At 39.0% G+C, this 19,358-nt stretch overlaps 2 protein-coding genes across 3 annotated transcripts; both read right to left on the bottom strand.

The window, feature by feature from the left end:
- Window positions 1-525: 525 nt before the first annotated feature.
- msmp2 (microseminoprotein, prostate associated 2) lies at window positions 526-4,114 on the bottom strand. The gene is made up of 3 exons (XM_088328060.1): window positions 3,925-4,114; window positions 1,045-1,153; window positions 526-973 (listed from the first exon to the last, which is right to left on the bottom strand). The coding sequence occupies exons 1-3, from the start codon at window positions 4,025-4,027 to the stop codon at window positions 799-801; spliced, it is 387 nt and encodes a 128-aa protein (XP_088184186.1). The 5' UTR covers window positions 4,028-4,114; the 3' UTR covers window positions 526-798.
- Window positions 4,115-6,353: 2,239 nt separating this feature from the next.
- cmtm7 (CKLF-like MARVEL transmembrane domain containing 7) lies at window positions 6,354-18,098 on the bottom strand. 2 transcript variants are annotated; one of them, XM_088327149.1, is made up of 5 exons: window positions 17,855-18,098; window positions 13,583-13,759; window positions 13,389-13,487; window positions 13,172-13,253; window positions 6,354-9,759 (listed from the first exon to the last, which is right to left on the bottom strand). In XM_088327149.1, the coding sequence occupies exons 1-5, from the start codon at window positions 17,963-17,965 to the stop codon at window positions 9,746-9,748; spliced, it is 483 nt and encodes a 160-aa protein (XP_088183275.1). In that variant the 5' UTR covers window positions 17,966-18,098; the 3' UTR covers window positions 6,354-9,745. The 2 variants fall into 2 exon arrangements, with proteins under 2 accessions (XP_088183275.1, XP_088183276.1); XM_088327150.1 differs by lacking the exon at window positions 13,389-13,487.
- Between the last annotated feature and the right edge of the window lie 1,260 nt (window positions 18,099-19,358).

Genomic DNA, 19,358 nt, shown 5'->3' with positions numbered 1-19,358 from the left:
CGTTTGGGTCCTAAACCTGTTCTTTCTCATGACAGTATTACCAATTGTTTTCTTTTATTGATGTTCACTATGTTTTGTGTACTGTTACCCACTGCTAAATGTATTGCACCCTGGTCATCCTGGAAGGGGTATTACCACTTTTGAGCCCCCTTCTCAAGGATTCTTATTTTCCTCATGCTTAAGGTTTTGAGTTTTTCCTTGCCCGCATGTTGGTTTTAGATCAGGGGATGGTGTAATTGTAACCTGTGCAATCCTTTGAGACATCTTGTGATTAAGAGCTATATAAGTACATTATTTAGAATACAGATAGGTCAAATTTTTAAAAATTAATTTTACATGACCTGAGCTTCACCCAGAGGGACCTAAAGAACCCGAAAAACAAAAAACATCGTGAACGGGTGAGAAAAAAAGAAAAATGGTGCAGTTTACTTTGAGTCTTTGAGTTTGTATTCCTCGTGGTCTTTAGCACTCGATTTCTACCTCACAACAAAAGCGGTTACATGTGGTGGTCAAATAAAACACACTTTAAGACAGAAAATACCTCATACATTGTTTTAGTCTCATTTTTGAAAATGTATTCATCATTGCATGTGTGATTCACATGAGTAAAAGAAGGGGAAAAACTGTTTTATTGTAACTTTGATCTTAAAAATTTGATGAGTCATGAACTCATTTGCACCTCAAGGCACTACTTTCCTTGTTTAGGAAAATCAGTTAACACTTCAAGATACCTGAGTGAAATAATTGCCAGGAGAAAACAAAAATACCCCGATATTATTATTCTTTAATCAACTGGATTTAAAAAAAGTAATCATTATCAGAATTGGACTGGAGGCTGGCAGCAGGTCGGAGGCGACCCCGTCCCCATAGGCACGGCAACTTGTGATTGGCTCTCATCACCGCCACACTCATGCAAGAGTCGGGTTTACGGATGATGTCACACCATTCCGGATAGTCCACAGGTTTGGAGCTGCTGTTTGGAATATACATCATTGCAAATAACCAAGAACGGGAAAACAGTTTCCAAGGGAGATATGCACTTACTGCTCGCAGCATCCTACTCCAAAAGGCTCCATGCAGACACACTGATAACAATCAGCCGTGATCCAATGATCTCCGATCCCATATACCTGACCCAAGTACTCACAGCTCCCTGGAAATATTTGAATGTAAATATGGTATGCATTGAAAACAATATATATATATATATATATATATATATATATATAATGTACGACTACAGGACCTTGCGTGTGTTTTGATACACATTGAGGGTATTTTCCTAGCTTAAATTTTGAAAATTGTTAGGATTGAAATGAATTATTCTTTACTGCAATCAGTAAACGAATTTGCCTCTAGGTGTTGCTGGTGCTTTTTTCTGAAGGATGCTAGAATTTCCTATACTGATAAAAAAAAAATAAACGTTATTGCTTTACCTTCTTTGAGTTCTGATATGAATTACTAATCCCAGGAAAATGAATTCAATAAACCAGGTTGTTTGAAATAGGACACACAATTTATTAACACAGAGAATCCATGATTAAAAAAAGGAAGGGGGAGGAGGGGGCGCCGGAGCTTATAGGAGTGTCCGACCGCTGAAAGTTACTAGTACAAAAATAAACGTTCCCTCCATAATGCTAGTCGATTTCGGGAGATTCCCTTGTACAGAAAAACCACGCTTATCATGCCTCTATGGGCGTGGTCTCAAATACCTGATACACTCAGTATCGGGTGATGGTGTTTGCAATATCTAAACTTGTTAGAAAGCCAAAGAAGTGAGAAATTTGCGTAATGTTCTGTACTTGAGAATGTCCCTCCAATCGACATAATTACGTACGGTGGGAATAATATTTTATCAATCCATTGCCTTGGATGTTTTAATTACATTCAAAACTTCATGTTATCAGATTTCATTATGGTACATGGTGAACTGTCGGGAACTGTCCAAAACGGGACGCCGTCGTTCCACCCATTTCAAAGCGAGACACCAGAAACGAAGAAGGTGGAAGTCATTTATTGGCTGGGCTTATTTGCTCTACAACATGAATGTGTGGGATAATGCAGGGGCATTGCATTTGCAAATGACTTAATGTGTACCACCATGTAATGCTAAAAAAAAAACATACAACATACTCAAATCTTCAAAAATATACATGTTTTCAATATTTGCATTGTATCATATCCTACAGTGTTTCATTGTGTTGTATCCTATTGTGATCCCATTACATTGTATTGGCTTTCTATTGAAAGCAAATATTCACATATCTCCTTGCTATACTTTCTGTTCATATTATGATGCACACCAATAAGCAACGTTTTTTTTTTTTTAAATCTTGCTGTACAAGTATCTTTAAAACGCTAAATTGTTCATTTGGCGTACAATAGCATATAATTCTCTCAACATAAGAGATGTCGTTGAGTTCTAGAATGAAAAAGTAAACAACTATTATGATCTGCACAAGTATTATAAATACATTTTCTAAAATATATAACCGGGACAAGAGTAGCGTAATTTTAACTTTAAAATCATCAGTTTAATTTGAACAACATTGTTCTGTCATGCAAACTGCTTTTAGTTTGGCCAGTTTTACTCAATGTAGAAGTACGGTATTGATTAAAACGCATATGACACAAATATCATAATATAAGTTAAACAATAAAATGAAATAAATAGAAACACTGAGATTTTGCAGTATGTTTGTTATACTACTATAACTACGACATCATCCCTGTCATAATGAATAACACTTACTTTCAAAATAAATAAATAAAATTCAAGGGGATGAAGAAACAGTAGTTTTACCCCCAAAATCAATTTTGAAGATAATTTTGATCCGCATGAAAGTAACATTACATTCAAAATTGACAGATTTAGAAAAAAAAATACTCTTAAAATACTTCTATAATTAACCATCCATCCATCCTCTGCACCGCTTATCCTCAGTAGGGTCGCGGGGGTGCTGGAGCCCATCCCAGCTTTCTTTAGGCAGTGGGCAGGGGACACCCTGAACCAGATGCCAGCCAGTCACAGGGCACAAAGAGACAGACAACTCACTTGCTCATTCACACCTAGGGACAACTTGGACCAGCCAAGTAACCTGACATGCATGTTTTTGGAATGTGGGAGGAAACCGGAGTGCTCGGAGGAAACCCACGCAAGAACATGCAACTCCACACAGGAAGGTTCGATCTTATGACCTCAGAACAGTGCCGCGCACGCGCTAACCACTGCGCTGTCGTGCTGCCCATAATTAACCAAAGAGGGACAATATAAATAATGAACCAAAAAAAAAACATGTTGTTTGTTGTCTTCTAGGTTTGCTCTTTGGACCATGGTAAAAGAATTGCAGGGAAGTAATATTTATGAATGAGCTTTTAAAACCACTTAAAAGGGAAATCATGTTATTTAACGCCTCATAGTGGTAAAAAAATCCTCTATACATTAAAAAATAAACATGGATCGGTCGGTCGAAACCCCTAGTGAGAGGTTTATTTGAATAATAAATAAAAATACACGAACACTCATTGAAATGTGTATTGTTTTATATATCCTAATGGGTCAAGAAATAATCATTTATTCATGAGGCTCACTTAGAGGGAGCTGACAGGTACCCCAAATTCTCAAAAAGGCTAAGCAAAAAATGAAAAGTAAAATGACGCGTTTAGGTCACTTTGATTCTCCATAGTTTGCATTCTACCTTGCACTTTTGAACACTCGATTTTACCTGTATGTTTATTCAAATGTTATGTAAACATAGGCAAGTAAGTAACACATATGTAGTACTTACTATATACTATTACGTTATTTGAATGTTTTTATTTGGGTCACCGGGGGATCGAAATGCACAATACAGCGACATTTAGCGGTCAAATATTACACACCGTACCTTTAAGCTGTAAGCAAATAAATCATCTAGTACTGACCTTTGGTGTTGAAGAAGCACTCTCCGTTGGTGTGAAGTGAAGACGAAGGAAAACTGCTACTGAGGACAAAGGTGCACAACAAAACAGCGTGAATTGTTGCCATTGCTGCCAATAAAGCCAACAAAATAAAGAAAAACTTGTGTTTATTTCTCTGTCCTCTGTCCCTCGTCAATGTCTTAAAAGGATGAGAGCCGTGCTTATTTATACATCGGGCCTGTTATCATTACCTCTGCACATTTCTACTTTCTGGTTACGCTTCGTCCACCCACAAAATATGCTCATTAATGCTCATTGCAAACCTTGCTCATTATTAACAGGAATTACTCCTTGAGCATTTAGCGGGCATGCTTTAATAGAACATTTGTACACAGAGAGAGGCTCAAAGCATCCATAATGGCAACTATTTTTGAAGCACAGAAAATAGCACGGTTAGGCATAGTGGACTACACTTACACCTACTCAAAATATCCTTATGCAAGGGTTTAAATCTTGATTGCAGCCAACAATTGAAGACACGTGCTTACAATAAAATCCAAAGAACCATGATAGCAAAATGTTTTGTTGGATTTTATTTTTGGTAGAGAACCAAACAATATATTTTAAGAGAAAATTAAGCATAACTGCCATACCCGCACTCCAGACAAAAAATGTTTTTTCAGCGGATTTTATTTCACTGTGTTATGTTAGATGATTTGATAAAATTTATGAAATCAGAATAATGCCAGAGCTTGTGTCCCATAACAAATACACCACTTAACTTGAGATTGTTGAGGGACATTTTGTTCTTAGTTTTTTAACAAATAATGGCTTCAAAACAAGGTGCAAGTAGAGTTCTTTAGTAAAAATGTCACAAAATACAGCAAACGACGATATTGACATATTTTCCTACAGCGCAGGTGGCGCTAGGCAGACAGAAGTGTGCTGTGTGCATAGTTCAGTCCATGCCTACAGCTCACCCAATCAAATTGCTCTGTGTGCTTGGCTGGCGTTTCTGGCTGTTTAGTTTTTCCGTGGGTTTTTTGCTCCAAAAATGCTGGTCTACTAGAGATCCCAAGAGCAAAGAAGATATCTACAGGGTTGAGAGCATTCTACATTTGGCCCCTGACGCCAAATTTCAGCTTGTTAGCAGGTTTTGTGAGAGCTTGATAACAATCCAGGTGATTGGAATCACCTGTATTGGAGCAGAGAAACCTCCAAAACATGCAGGACGTGCGGCTCTCCAGGACCGGGTTAGCCACCACTGGTCTAGCATAAACAGGGCATTTCCGCCAACAGAACTGTCATTCACTGGATAATTTTCCTTTTTCAGACCATTTTCTGTGAATCCTAGAGATGTTTGTGCGTGGAAATCCCAGTAAGTCAGCAGTTACTGAGAAACTCAGACCAGGCCTTCTTGCACCAAGAACCATGCCAAAGTCACTCAAATCACCTTCATCACCATAATGATGCTCGGTTCCAACTACAGATTTTCCCAACTGTCTACATGCCCTAAGTTGCCGCCATGTGATTGGCTGATAAGAAATCACGTGTTTACGAGGAGTTGGACAGGTGTAACTCATAAAGGGGCTGTTGAGTGTATGTACTCATGAAAAGAGCCATATATGGCTCGCAAGCCATAGGTTCCCGACCCCTGCAATTAAACCTTCTGTTCAAAGTCCAAGGGGCGTAAACGTCTCATTGTTGCTAACTCACCAAAGTGCACCTAATTAAATTAGCCTGATTCAATTTCATATCCAATACCGTAAGTAATGAGGTGTAATTTAAATTACAGGAGTCTGATGTAGATGTCATATGACTGGATGCCTCTTCAAATGAACGTCTCATTTTGAAATGTTTTTTTTTTCCTAATGGCAACAACAAAAAACAATTTAGTTTACTGATTGTAAAAATTTTGATTGGAATGTATGCATGGGGAAGGAATCATGTAAACCGGGGGTAACCTAACTATGGTCTGCGGGCCATTTCAGGCCGGCCAACATATTTAATCAGGTCCGCGAGATGATGAAAGAAGCTTAAAAAAGGAGGTTCTCGTCAAATAATAAACCTGCAGTATTTGATATGTCCACTTGATGTCTTTATTCAAACGAACAGTGTGTAATATTTAATGCCCCCTAGTGGTATAAAAACAGTATTGAAGCTGTCACTGGATATGCTGTTGGTTATATTTAACGTGCATTAATGCTGTGCAAAGATTTTTTTGGGGGTAATAAATGTTGTGCCTCATCATCCCCATGCATTTGAAGCATATTTAACAGTGACCTCTATAATTCGGCATTTACTATTGCACATTAATCAATTTGGCTTCTTCAGGGGCATTGCTTTCTCAAACATATCCACCCATTTATATACTCATCCTATTAATTTAGTCAAAAAGATAATTGATTGTATTGCTTTTGTATACACAATGAGTCATATGCAGAAGTCAGACATTGGTGCAACAATGGTTTAATTCAACACATGCAGGACATCACAATGTCAAACTTCAAATAAACTTGAACTCAAGTGTAAATACTGTGCTCCTTTTCCTCTTACCATTGCTCATAACCTTGCAGCTTACATGGCCGATTGACTGCTCCGTCTAATGGCACATAAGGCACTTTGGGAAAAGATGGAGGCTGAATTAAAGCTGAAAAGAGCAATTGAGACCACATGTGCACCCAAATCAGATTATAATAATACAGCAATTCAAATATGAGTAAAGAAAGTTGCAGCAGGATTCGAACATTCACCAGATGACAGAATATAGAGTAAAAATGTTAAAGTAATAGGAATAAAGCATACAATCACAGTTTTGAATTCATCTTATTTTTCTTAGGATACAATCTTGGGAAGTGAAATCGAGGCTTGTCACTCAATTCCTCTGCTTCCCAAACATTTATAAAAGCTTTCTCTGCGGTAAAATCAAATAAATAAAAGTAAATAACACTTGTTAAAACAAGTTTGACATGTTTTCTTCAAAAAACTGTAAACCCACAATGGAAATGATTTGTATACAGCAATTGCAATCAGCTAGCGTGTGCAATTACACACTGAACATGCTTTATGTGGTTGATCTTGCAACTTGAAGATGAGCTAAGGAGAGTCTTATTTTTCAATTTATATTTCAAAAGGTCTTATTGAGAAAAAAAAGCATTCACGCAATATTTTCATGGCAAATCCCCTGAAACTGATAATCTACTCGCATTACATTGTGGTTTGAAAAAAAAAAACCCACCATTTTGTGTCGATGCAAACAGCTTCTACTTGGGGTAAATGATCGTGAATCCCAGAAGATGGGTGAACATGCGTCGGAAATGGCTTACTTGAGGATCGTCTTTTCTCAAGTTGATTAGTGAAACTGACTCAAAGGGTGACTTCTTTTTTTTTTTTGAACTTTCTATTTCTCAATACTGTACTGAGGAAATTCACCGCAAAGCGGCTGCTTCAACCCAGGCTGGTTGACTTCCTGTTCAATTTCAGGCGTAGGTGCTTGAGACTTTTTTATGCATACAATTATAATAATCACGGCTAGCAAATTTCAGGTTGAGCGGGGAAAAAAACTTGGCCCTCGACGGCTAAATCTTTCAAGTGGATAATTCAAAACAAACTGGCTGTAACGTTCTGAAGAGCTCCTTATTGTCAAGTTAAACTGTGCTATGCAAAAATAAAATAATGTCTTTGAATACTTTTGACAGATACAGTAGACCCCCTGTTCTGAGGTGGGGATCGCAAAATGAAATTGCTGAATAGCGGGGGAAGAAACCTGCGGTACTTAGCTAAAACCCCAGAAAAGTAAATAAAAACCATAAAATAACTAAATACGACAGCAATAGAGATTAATTACCACTTATGTGTGATATATATGCATAAGAATAATCAAAATTAGAAATAAATATAAATTTAAAAAGAAAAATATAAATGCTATTTACAGGTAGCTTTGGCGTTGATGTTACTTGAGTTTGTACAGTGTATGCAGAGTGAGTTGGGGGAGACCAGTTAAAATTTAAAAAATATTTGAAAACTTCCACTTGCTAGGATTGTCGTGCTCTTAAAATATTTCATTGCTTTAATCATCCATATTTTCAGCAATAGTCTTGATCGTCTAGGGTAGTGATTCATGTTCCTACTTTGTATTTCAGTATAATCGCAAGATTTGTTTCCATGGTCATGGTGTTTTTGCTTCTCCATTTATCATCACTGTGAGTTTTTGAACGCACAGCTAATAAATACAGTAAGAAAATATAGTAATGCATCATTGACTTCTAATGTCTTTACGAGGCCTACAAGATTTTGAACTGAACGAAAATAAAGGCATTGTGGGAGGTTATTCAGCCAATCTGCATTTTAATGATGCCGTGACACAAACGAATAGCCGACCGGCATTTTATAATGTCGACCATTGCGCTGACACTCATCTTAGAGACGTAACTCAAAGTTATGCTCACAAACAATTCAAAGTTTGAATTTCTGTTTTTGGGCACGCAAAATAATTTGTTGTTTACGTCGTATAAAGGGGAAAATCCCTGACGGAGGACCCGAAAAAAACAAATTCACACAGTAGAGTGAAAAGATCATAAGGCGGGGTCGTCGTATCCCAGTGTCGACTATACTTAAGATAAAAGTGAAAACCTGTGATTGGTCAGAGTTTCACATTCAGGTCCCATGATGCCAACCGGCACAAAAACATGTCTGTGACGGCTTATGAACGTTAACAATTAACAGTCTGATGACCTGTGTTTGTGTGAATTGATTTCACATTTTGTAACAATAATCACCATAATCATCATCGCTGTGTAAACTTCATCTTATTGGTAAGTACGTTTAAAGACTAGCACCTTACACACTAGCCCGGCCGTTCCCACGGCAACAGCTTGCGTGTACATGTAACCCGTAGAGCGGTCAGTGTTGGCACGCAGACATGTAAGGCTAGCATTGTGCAAGTTATACTAAACGCCAATATTTTCTTCACTTGGTGTAGCTGATCCTGCTGACTCAGCCTTGAATCGGTTTGCATGCGTTTTTGCTCACGCTCTTTGAACCAAGCGTGATGTGAAAAAAGGGTTAGCGTTGTGACAGCGATTTTAGCACACTAAGGGTGAATTTCTTAGGCTTAGTGCTGCCGAAGGCTGATGATGATGATGATGGTGGTTACGCATTTGTCCTCCTACGAGATTGGCTAGATCTACACACTTTTCTAGCAAAGCCTAGCATTGATGAAGCCGACTCATCATGCAGTCTTAGGATGCAAAGTTGGCACGTTAAATGCTAACACTTCTTCTGACTAGTGTAGCTCAGTCAGGAAGATGGTTTAGCATTGAACCTGTTTCCAGTGCTAGCATTCTAAAAGCTGATATTGCTTAAGCCACACATGGCAATGATGCGGAAAGTGCCTTAGCATTTGAACATTCACTGTGGAGGAGCGTGAGAATTTGGAGCGCATCAGGATATTGAAGTTGGCATGCTAATTTCAATATTGCAAAAGTCAACATTAAAAAAAACAACATCATGTTGCTATTTTGAAAATTAGCCAACAGAGGCTTCTGCTATCTCTTATTATCTCTAATAAGAAAGCAACAATAAAGCTTTATTTTAACACAAGCAGCGAGAATGACTGAAAATTTAGACAGGAAATTGACTGCTTATTGTTTGCACCTTTGGGGGGGTAACACTGAAGAGAGGGTGACTGTGAAGCACCAGCACCATTCTAACCTTTTTTTCTTTCAATTTTTAAAGAAGAGTTGTCTTGGTTACCAACTCTCATCCAATGATGTTGAAATTCTGGCTTGATTTGAAGCAGAAAAACCACAGCCGCTGCAGGTGTGACCGATCTTGTTTCTGGGCATTACACAGCAGCGCCTGCAAGCATGAAATAACGTTCATGTGACGTTCACGTTATTTTCCTTTAGCACATGTTACCAAAAATAGCGTATCTACCACAACGTGCAGAGGGATGCTAATTTGGGACCAAACATTTGCAATGAATTGTACAAAAATTACTACCGTATTTTCCTCACCATAAGGCGCACCGGGTTATAGGGCGCACCCCGAAAAAATAGTTTTTGGTCCTATATTTGACATACATAAGACGCACTGGATTATAAGGCGCTACAATGGGAACGTCGAAAAAACAGTCAGATAGTTCAGTCAAACTTATTACCCCCTTAACATTCCGAAAACTTGCAAAGAAGCATATACGTGTTGTAGATACGTGCGGATGCGGTGTCCGTACGATGTCACTCAAATGCATCGTTCCAAATATCATTCAGAAGGTTAAAGTCTTGGGATTCAAGAAATGCCAACCATTCCTTAGTTTCTATTTTCTTTTTCGCTTACAACTTTACTGTGCGTATGACAATAAACACTTGGAATTGAGTTTAATTTAAAAATAGACACTCCATTCCATCCATTATCTGCACCGCTTATCACAGAAACATCGAGTTCAGTCTGAAACAAGATACAGAGAAAATATATAGCCGGAGTAGCTCACCGAAGTCGTTGTGTTCAATAATAATGTGCAACCATGGTCCTCTTATATTCGTGAGTGTAGTAAATCCAGGAGAGTAATATATTTACAAATACAGAATGGTTTCCTCTATGCCGTAGACAACCGAATTTGCTATTCACATTCATCTTTTTCGGCCAATTGCAGGCTTTGTTTTGCCGCTTTAGCCTATGCCAGCCTGTAAATGATAAAAAGGAGCTGCCCTCTTTACCTCCGAATAACTTTAGCCTATAGTGATCGATTCAACTGATTATTGAACCATCTTTTTCGGCCAATTGCAGGCTTTGTTTTGCCGCTTTAGCCTATGCCAGCCTGTAAATGATAAAAAGGATCCACCCCCTTTACCTCCGAATAACTTTAGCCAATAGTGATCGATTCAAATAATGATTGACACATTGGTTAGCCAATGAAACGCCGGTAAATAAATCCCAGCATACACCGCGGACTACTTGGGGTTCGGGGGAAAATCTAGTCGGCGCTGCTGCATTAGTTGCAAGACTTTGCGACTTACTATTGATCCATAAATAAGGCGCACTGTATTATAAGGTGCATGGTCAGCTATTGAAAAAAATTAAGGCTTTTAGGTGCACCTTAGAGTGCGGAAAATACGGTAATCTACTTTCAATACTAATCATGTGACTTATTCAGCTGAATGTTTTGGAGATCCCCTTGCTAAAAACACTGTCAACGTGGTTTTTTTGCTCATAATAGCAACATGCATAGTGCTAATCAAGAGAATTTAAATTAAAAAACGTAATTTCAACAAAGTACTCGGACATCAATATCTGGAACTGGGAAAAACTTTCAGTGCCAGAGCTTTTTTTCGCAATATTTTAAATTCTCAACTTTTTGTCTGATCTTTGAATGCACCCTGTCCAGCGCAGAATGTGACAGGCTGCTTTGAATTAGATATTCAGTGGTACCTCGGCATTTGAACCACTATATTCGAACAAATTAGTAGTCCGACAAAGAATTTGAGGGATTATTACTTCGGAAGGAATCCAATCACACACAAACACAGCCGGCTGAGACAAGCGGCCATCTTGGCTCTTATTTTGAGAGAGATCTCTAGCTGAAAGACACATGATGAAAATGTACTTTGATGAAGATGCAATAATTAATCAAGATAATCTCAAGAGTTAGAGAAAACCTTATCGCAAGCCACATTCGTCCCGCGGGCCTTGACTATGACATATGTGCTGTATGCCATTAAACTGCTGCACAACGGTACAATGCTGTTTTTATCTTTACAAATTATCTTTATGCAGTTGTCAGTATTTGTACACATTTAAATAATTATCATTTGTTAGGTACATTGTATTAAAATTTGGAGCATTAAATGGTTGTTTAGGTACGAGTTTTTTCTTTTTATATTTTGGGTAATTTGGAATGCATAGGAACATCGAAGAGTAAATACCATTACTTGGTATGGGAGAAAATGTTTCAGTACTCGATCGATTCGGATTTCCAACAATTATTGTGGTAGAATACCAAGGTATCAGATCAGGAGATGGTGTAATAATAAACTGAAATAATAGTCTGTGCAATAACCTGTGCAGCCCTTTGAGACTCTTTGTGATTAAGGGCTATACAAAAAAAATGACTTGACTTGACTATCAATGTACGTTGTTACGTCTTTCTTCTTTATTTCTTGTCTGGTAATCCTGGAAGGGGGCTACCTCATGTGCGGTCCCTTCTCAAGGTTTCTTCATTTCCCTCATGTTGAAGTTTTTTGAGTTTTTCCTTGCCCTCATGTTGGTTCCAGATCAGGGGATGTTGTAATAATAGTCTGAAAAAATAGTCTGCGTAATCCTGTGAAGCCCTTTGAGACTCTTTGTGATTAAGGGCTATACAAATAAAAATGACTTGACTTTACTTGACTTCTTCCGGCGCCGTCACGAATGGCAGCCACTCCAGCAGCTCCCGTGTTATTTTCGATTGTTCTCGATTGTTCTCAGCTCAGGGATGCTGCTGGAAATGTGAATTTCCCTTCGGGGATGAACAAAGTATCTATCTATCTATCTATCTATCTATCTATCTATCTATCTATTTCTTCCTGGTGAGAATTGTCCCCGCCAATATGCTGGGATTATTTGAGAAAAAGCATTCACATTGTGTCAGAAATCATTTGTAATAATTCTGCTTTCTTACAATAAGGAATGTTGTAGTTTTATTATTGGACACTCCCAAAGGACATTGCTTAGTATGACAGGGTTTGTCTTTATTTTGACTATTATTGCGCACTGTTGTTTACACTGTTTACATCATTGTCATTATTGGCCAATCATGCTGCTGTTCTTTGATAACCACACTCTTTAGGGTTGATCTGCTTTTTTGTAACCTAAGAGATTTAATTTAAAAAAAGGTTTAGAACAAGTTGAAATATTTGCATCTTGAAAGAGTACAGTACGCTGCTGTTCTCCCTGCAAGCTAAAAATTAATAGATGCTTTCGCTCTTTAGTTTGGTCTATTATGTCTATCTATCTATCTATCTATCTATCTATCTATCTATCTATCTATCTACCTTGGTCATATCCCTCAAGAGGGGTGACCGACAGCAAGACAAACACATATAATAACAAAGAAAATAAAAGGGGAAAAAAAAGCAAAAAAACACACAAAATTTTTTGGACCATGGCCAACCCAATTGCCCAAACACCCAAACAAGTTAGGCACCTTGGCACCTAAGTTGGTCATACTTTTGTCCCTCCAGATGAAATTCTGAAAAGTCATATCATTTTCTCTTCAAATAATATTAATAAATACCAGTGTGGTGTGGTCCACAGGAGACACTGTAAGACGTCCATAAGCTGACCGCCATCAGAAAAGTTGTGATAAAACCAAAGACCTGACAAGACAAGGTACAAAAATATTCCACACAACAATGAAACAAGACTACAAAGAAACACTACGAAGGATAACAACAAAAATGTTACTGGCCATACAAATTCAACACCAAACATGGTAAGATAAATGTATTTACAGAAGCTGCCACCAGAGCAGACACTCCCCCGCTCTTCACCGCCGCCACAATAGAGCCAATACAGATTAGCACCGCACCCACAGAGTAGTGGAAGAACTCCTTAAAAGAAGAAAGACGAGTCATATGGTCAGAAGAAGAAACAAAGGGAAGAAAGTACCAAAACATGGAATCAGAAAAGGAGAAGATGCACTTACCGTGAGCGGCCAATTGATGCAGCCCATCTTGGCCTGCAGACGGCACAAGTGCATGAGGAAGAAGCACAGGAGAACCACCAGAAACCACAACGCCACCACCTCAAAGTACTGAAACGCAGCCCAACTTGGCCAACCCCGAGCGCAGTGCACACACAAGAAGGTGATCAGAAGGGCCACCTGGGGGGAAATACATAAAAAAAGGTCAAGGGCCACACCTGGAAGGGAATATAAAAAATGTCACTTTGTGTTCATTATATCGTTTGATTACAGTTGGGCCTAGGATTTGAATCTTGACATTTAAAACAGTTTTTTAAAAAACTGATTTAATGCAAGGGAGCCTCAAGTTTTTGAGGCATAGATTTTTCGGTGATAGTACTGTAATTGATGATTTAAAAACGTGTTGTACAGTGAACCCTCGCTATGACGCAGTTTATTATTCTTGGACTCGCTACTTCTCTGACTTGAATTGTGCTAAGCATTTTAATTGGCTAATCATTCTCAGAGATTCTTCTCTACACATTATTAACAATATTATTTGACAAGGTAATTATTTGTAAAACAAACAAAATAACTTACAGTACTTTTATTAGTGAAACAAAGGTGTGTTTCTACTTTATGGGTATCACCTATCACAGGTTGTTTTTTGGACAAAAAAAGGTTCACTGTAGTTCAAAGAAAAGCTTTAGTACACTAGAAAAATACGGGTAAAAACCGTCAAAACGGAGCGATAAACTGTTTGACCCAAACTTTCAGGATAATATATTTTTGAGAGGTCTGGAACAAAATAATCGAACGGATTTGGACGATAAAAGGTTCTATTTGGAATGAAACCCCACGATAAACAAGGTGTTCTTCTGTCTTGAATCTCTTGAAGTTGGTGTCAATCCTTAAAAGAAAATAAATCAGTGTTGGATTAACAACTGTAATTTACTTTGTTATTAAATATCTTCTGTAAAAATTATGGTATTTGGATTTCCTTTAGCATGATCAAGACCAACGGTTTCATTGAATCATGCATGATTAATAACAAACACAAAATAAGCTACTTAAAGGGACAGGGTGTATTATTTGACCTTTATATGTTGTTGTAATGTGAAGGGCAAACAAAACGAGTGCTCAAAAGCACACAGAATAATATAAAACACAAAGGCTTAAAGTAGAGGTAAGATCTAAAGCCCGGGCCCAAAAACATCCTTCCTCCTCTCATATAAAATTTGAAAATTCAGGTTTGCCTCGAACTTGGTCACTCAAAATCAAGTTTATTTGTTGGGCTCGGGCTGAGATTTAATACCCGTGCGCCGGGTTGGGCTGTATGTCTTACAGCTAACCCAAAGTGACCAAATCACACGATTTAACTTCTTACTTCTTTGCATAATCTTTAGAGTTGTTTTAAGACCTGTAGCAGCAAGATGGTGGACAATTATGTGTGCTCCCTGTAGGCTGACAGTTTTTTATCACTATGAAGTGCTAAATGACACACACTGCCCCTTTAAGAGGTGGAAAAAAATTAGAACTAGAAGGCATATCAAAATAGTCACGCCCTAGTTCTAATCACATGTCTGTTATTCATGTTAGTTACGCATACTAATTCTAAAATAGGAACATTGCTAATTATACTCACAGTTTTGTGACGGTTTATCAACTCCATTCAGTATATCTACTAACTTTAATCGTTGCAGCAATTTCTGCTTAACATATTTTTTTTTGCAAGTTTAAAAGTCTTTTCAGTATTGTAAAAAAGAGTACATTTAATATATTTTTTCTCAAATAGGGGTAAGTGAAAAGGGGATATGTATAATTTTTAGAGACACTCGAGTGAAGGGGTGGGCAAACATTTTGGGTTGAAAGAATTTGCCCAAGGTGCTGCTTCTGCGGACCTATCCAATTTTTTTCTCATTTTTAAATAAATATAGATGGAGACATGTTATATTTCTTTTTGAATTTGTTTTTTAAGGTGCTGTATGGAATTAAGAAAGTTGTTACTTTCTGTCGCAATCTCCTTGCTTAACGCCATTATTACAGCCTAAATCAACACGTTCATGATGCATGTGGGAGTACGTGCATTTCTTAGATGCGCTCAAATAAAAAAGTTAAATATCTTCTATAAGTGTGTGTTAACAATGCCCAACTGAGTTCAAATAGACTTTGTGCTTTATTTTCCACTGTGTCTATCTGCTTTCATGTTACTTTTAATGGCGCTGTTTGAGGAAATGGGGCTGGTGGAGTGCAGGAGAGAGACATCATGCTCATTCCTGCAAGTTTTTTAAAATTTCTATTTGTCAGTGGATTACAAAAAAGTAAGATAAGTCTGGCTTTTGGTAGGGTCCAAACGGCAACCCAAACCCCCAAAAAGATTAAAAAAAGAAGAGTTTATTCAAGCGTGTCTAAGAAACACATAAATTTGCATGCAAATCAGGTGTTATTCTCTGCCGCCATCTCCTGGCTTAAAGTCGTGATTGCAGCCTTAAGTCTTCAAATTCCGCGTAACACTTTTAAGCACAAAATGTAATATTTAGTTTTGTAGTAATTTTGTAGTTTTTTGTATTAGAGACCCATCTACTTTATGCTGAAGTTATTGCTGGTTCATTCCTTTGCGGATTTTGGATTGAATTGTCTTTTCTGTCATTGATATCAACATATCGCTCATTGTGGTCAGAGCGAGCACACAGCAAGTGCTGCACGGGGAAGTTTGTATGTGTGAATATTGGGTGGGAATGACTGTCAGTGTGCATGACTGTGATAAAGGCTAGTGTATGCTGTCAGACAAAGAGCCAGGACATGCGCAGTCAATGTCTCTGAATCAAAAGGGAAGGACAACGGCCGCTAACTTTTAGAAAAGTGTTACATTGAAGAGAAATACATCAATTAAATTGAACTCTAAGGAAAGTATGAAGAGCGCAAAGCGATGCTGATCACCAGCGAGTGCTCTGCTGATTGTTATCGTGTCCGAGAATCGACTGAGGCGGCGATGACAGGGAAAGCAATAGCCTGGCTGCAGGTCCGGCCGACTGCTACGGCTCAGCTAACAACCCTCACAAGCTACCCCTGCGGAGGCCTGCTAGACCCCATTGCTAGATCCATTAGCTATAAAACGGACGATCCGAAGCACAACTCGTGGTATTCTAATCAATTTAAGGACACCCGATGCTAGCGCACAGTTAGCCAGCCGCTCTCTAAATTGCTTTCTTACACTGAAAGAAGCCCTTCAATTTAATTCTATTTTTCTATAATGTCAATAGAACCATTCATTCAACTGAAATTATGTGTTGTGCGTTATCATTTGTAGATCCATAGTTGTTATTTTGTTACAGTCGTCATCTCGAGGTAAGTTTTACCCTTTGGGAGCTTTAAGAAGGGGTAAGGCTATTTTCCAGATATTCACTTTTCACCGGTGGCTCTGGTTCTGTTACCTGGTGAGTGGAGACAAGAGCGAGAACCTCACTTGCAATGCACCCTTCTGAGATAGTGGGCGCAAACCATATACACTAGTCGAAAATATTGTGCCGCTTCCCAGCCATAATGAGCCCCAAGTGTTCATGAAAGCCCAGGCAAAAAGATTGCACCCTTGTTCAGCGAGTGGAGGGAAGAGATAGGATCCTAATTAACGTTTTACAACTCCCGGGGATGGACCTAGCATGCCAAAACGCCTTGCCGATCAGAATGCACCGTTCGTCAGCTGATAAGAGCCCCGGAGACAGTCTTATTTGAACCCTTGCTCCTACACCTTACGCTTTTCTCTACCGCTTAAGTCTCTTGTTTGTACATCAGTGAAGATTTTTTGATGCAGTTTAGCCTGGAACGAGCTTTGATCGTCATATTCCAAATGTCAATAACAATACTAATGAGGTAAACTTACCTTACACCCATCCAGTATGGCCGCTACTATGGTCGTTGTTTACGTGATTAGGAACTATCAATACTTTAACAATTTTCGTTCGGCGGGCCTGATCGAAAAGCCTGCTGGGCGGCAGGTAGCCTGCGGACAGTAGTTTGCCCACCCTGCTCTAAAACTTGTTATTTTTAGACGCATATTTAAAGTTGGTCGGTATCCCTTTACATTTTTTACCCCCTGTTGTGTGTGTGTGCGTGTGCGCGCGTGTGCGTGTGTAACCACACCCACGGGATGCCACCCCATGCCCATACAACCCCAAAACGCCACCATAAACCTGATCAATTGAAACTAGTGAATTTAACACGTCATACAAGCGTCATATTTTTATGCAGCGAATTCAGTTATTGCAGTGAATTTGTTGTTGTTATTCACTGTCTCACCATTTGGGCCATTTTGAGCAGTCCCGGGATGGTTCGGATGTATCCCGGGTTGAAGAAGCCTTCGGGCGCGGACGTCCTGCCGGCACTGGTAGGGCTGACCGCGTGGGACATCTTGGTGGGCTTGGTAAAGACAACTTAATAAATATTTGGCAGATAAAGAAGAAAAAGAAGTCCAGTCGGTTCTGTTACAAAAAAAAAGGCTTCGGTGCGGGAAAGCGCCAATCCAAAATACACGCCCAGCTTCGTATGCAAACTTCCGCTTACGTTTCACAACAAGAGTACTGTCACTTGTGCGGTCAGGCGGTGTCTTTCACAATAAAATACGGTTGATTACGCATGAAACCCAAACATAAAGAAATGAGTTTATTCCATTTGGAATTTTAAGTCAAATTCCTTCTGCGTTGATTTGTGTCAGGGATACAAAGTAATGCATTGGTCTAGAGGTTGATGTTTATCACACTTATTTTCGTGCCAGAAACGGTTACCCGGTACATAGACTTTGCTCCACGGGCAACTGACAGATTGGTCCCTCCCTCCCTGAATACAATAAACAAAACTAAAATACTGTACGTCTCTTATTTAAAGAGACAGTGTTTCTGACAGTATTTGACCACTAGATGTCGCTGTATTGTGAAATGCAACTCAAAACGAGAGCTAAAAGGTACAATGAAGAATACAAACTAGAGGCTGACTGTAACCAAGCGGCATCATTTTCTTCAAGATTTTTGCCTGGCTTTTTGGAAAGTTTTTGATTTTTGGGGGTACTTGTAGCAGCAAGATGGCGGACAATTATGTCAGCTCCCTTTAGGTGAGGCTCATGCTAATGAAAATGCAAATTGCTCGGCTTGTGACGATTTCAAAAGAGCCACATTTCTATGATAGTTCACATGATTTTTGATTATTATTCGAATCAATACAGCTTTTTCTAAGGAGTGGAGTCTTTTTTATTCTACCGTAAGCTGCTAAATAACAAAACACTGTCTCTTTGAAGACACAAATACAGCGTAAGATTAAATAAGACGAATGAAACACAACTCACGCTCAAAAAACAACATGTCATTATTTCTGATGTGACTCACCTATGCCCGGTCAGTTGGCGCCAACCGCCGCGGGTTCTGGTTGGCTCCCTGCCACTATTTGAACCCAGTCCTGTCAGTCCCATGTTGTCACTTTGTCTGCGAATCTCAGTGTATATTAGGCAAGCCTTTTTCGACTCTGACTCCCACTTGTCCCGTTTTTGCTCCCATCTGTCTCCGGCTACGACTCGTTTTGATCCTGACCACGTCTGCGCTCCCGTCCCGGCTTACGACCTCTTTTTGTCCCCGACTACGTCTACTCTCCCGTTCTGGCTTACGACTCCTTTCCGACCATGCCTTGCTCTCCCAGTTTCGGCTACCGACCCGTTTTTCCGTCCCTGACACCGCCATCGCTCGCTACAGAAGATCCACTTCCGTGTTCGAATCACAATCCGAGTACGAGAGCGACTTGCTTCCCGCATCCAGCG

This window comes from Urocampus carinirostris, chromosome 2 (genome assembly GCF_059441175.1).
Source record: "Urocampus carinirostris isolate Australia breed hairy pipefish chromosome 2, RoL_Ucar_1.0, whole genome shotgun sequence".
Classification (NCBI taxonomy): Eukaryota; Metazoa; Chordata; class Actinopteri; order Syngnathiformes; family Syngnathidae; genus Urocampus; species Urocampus carinirostris.
The sequence above is the reverse complement of the archived record's forward strand: the minus strand, read 5'-3'. Positions and strand labels throughout refer to the sequence as shown.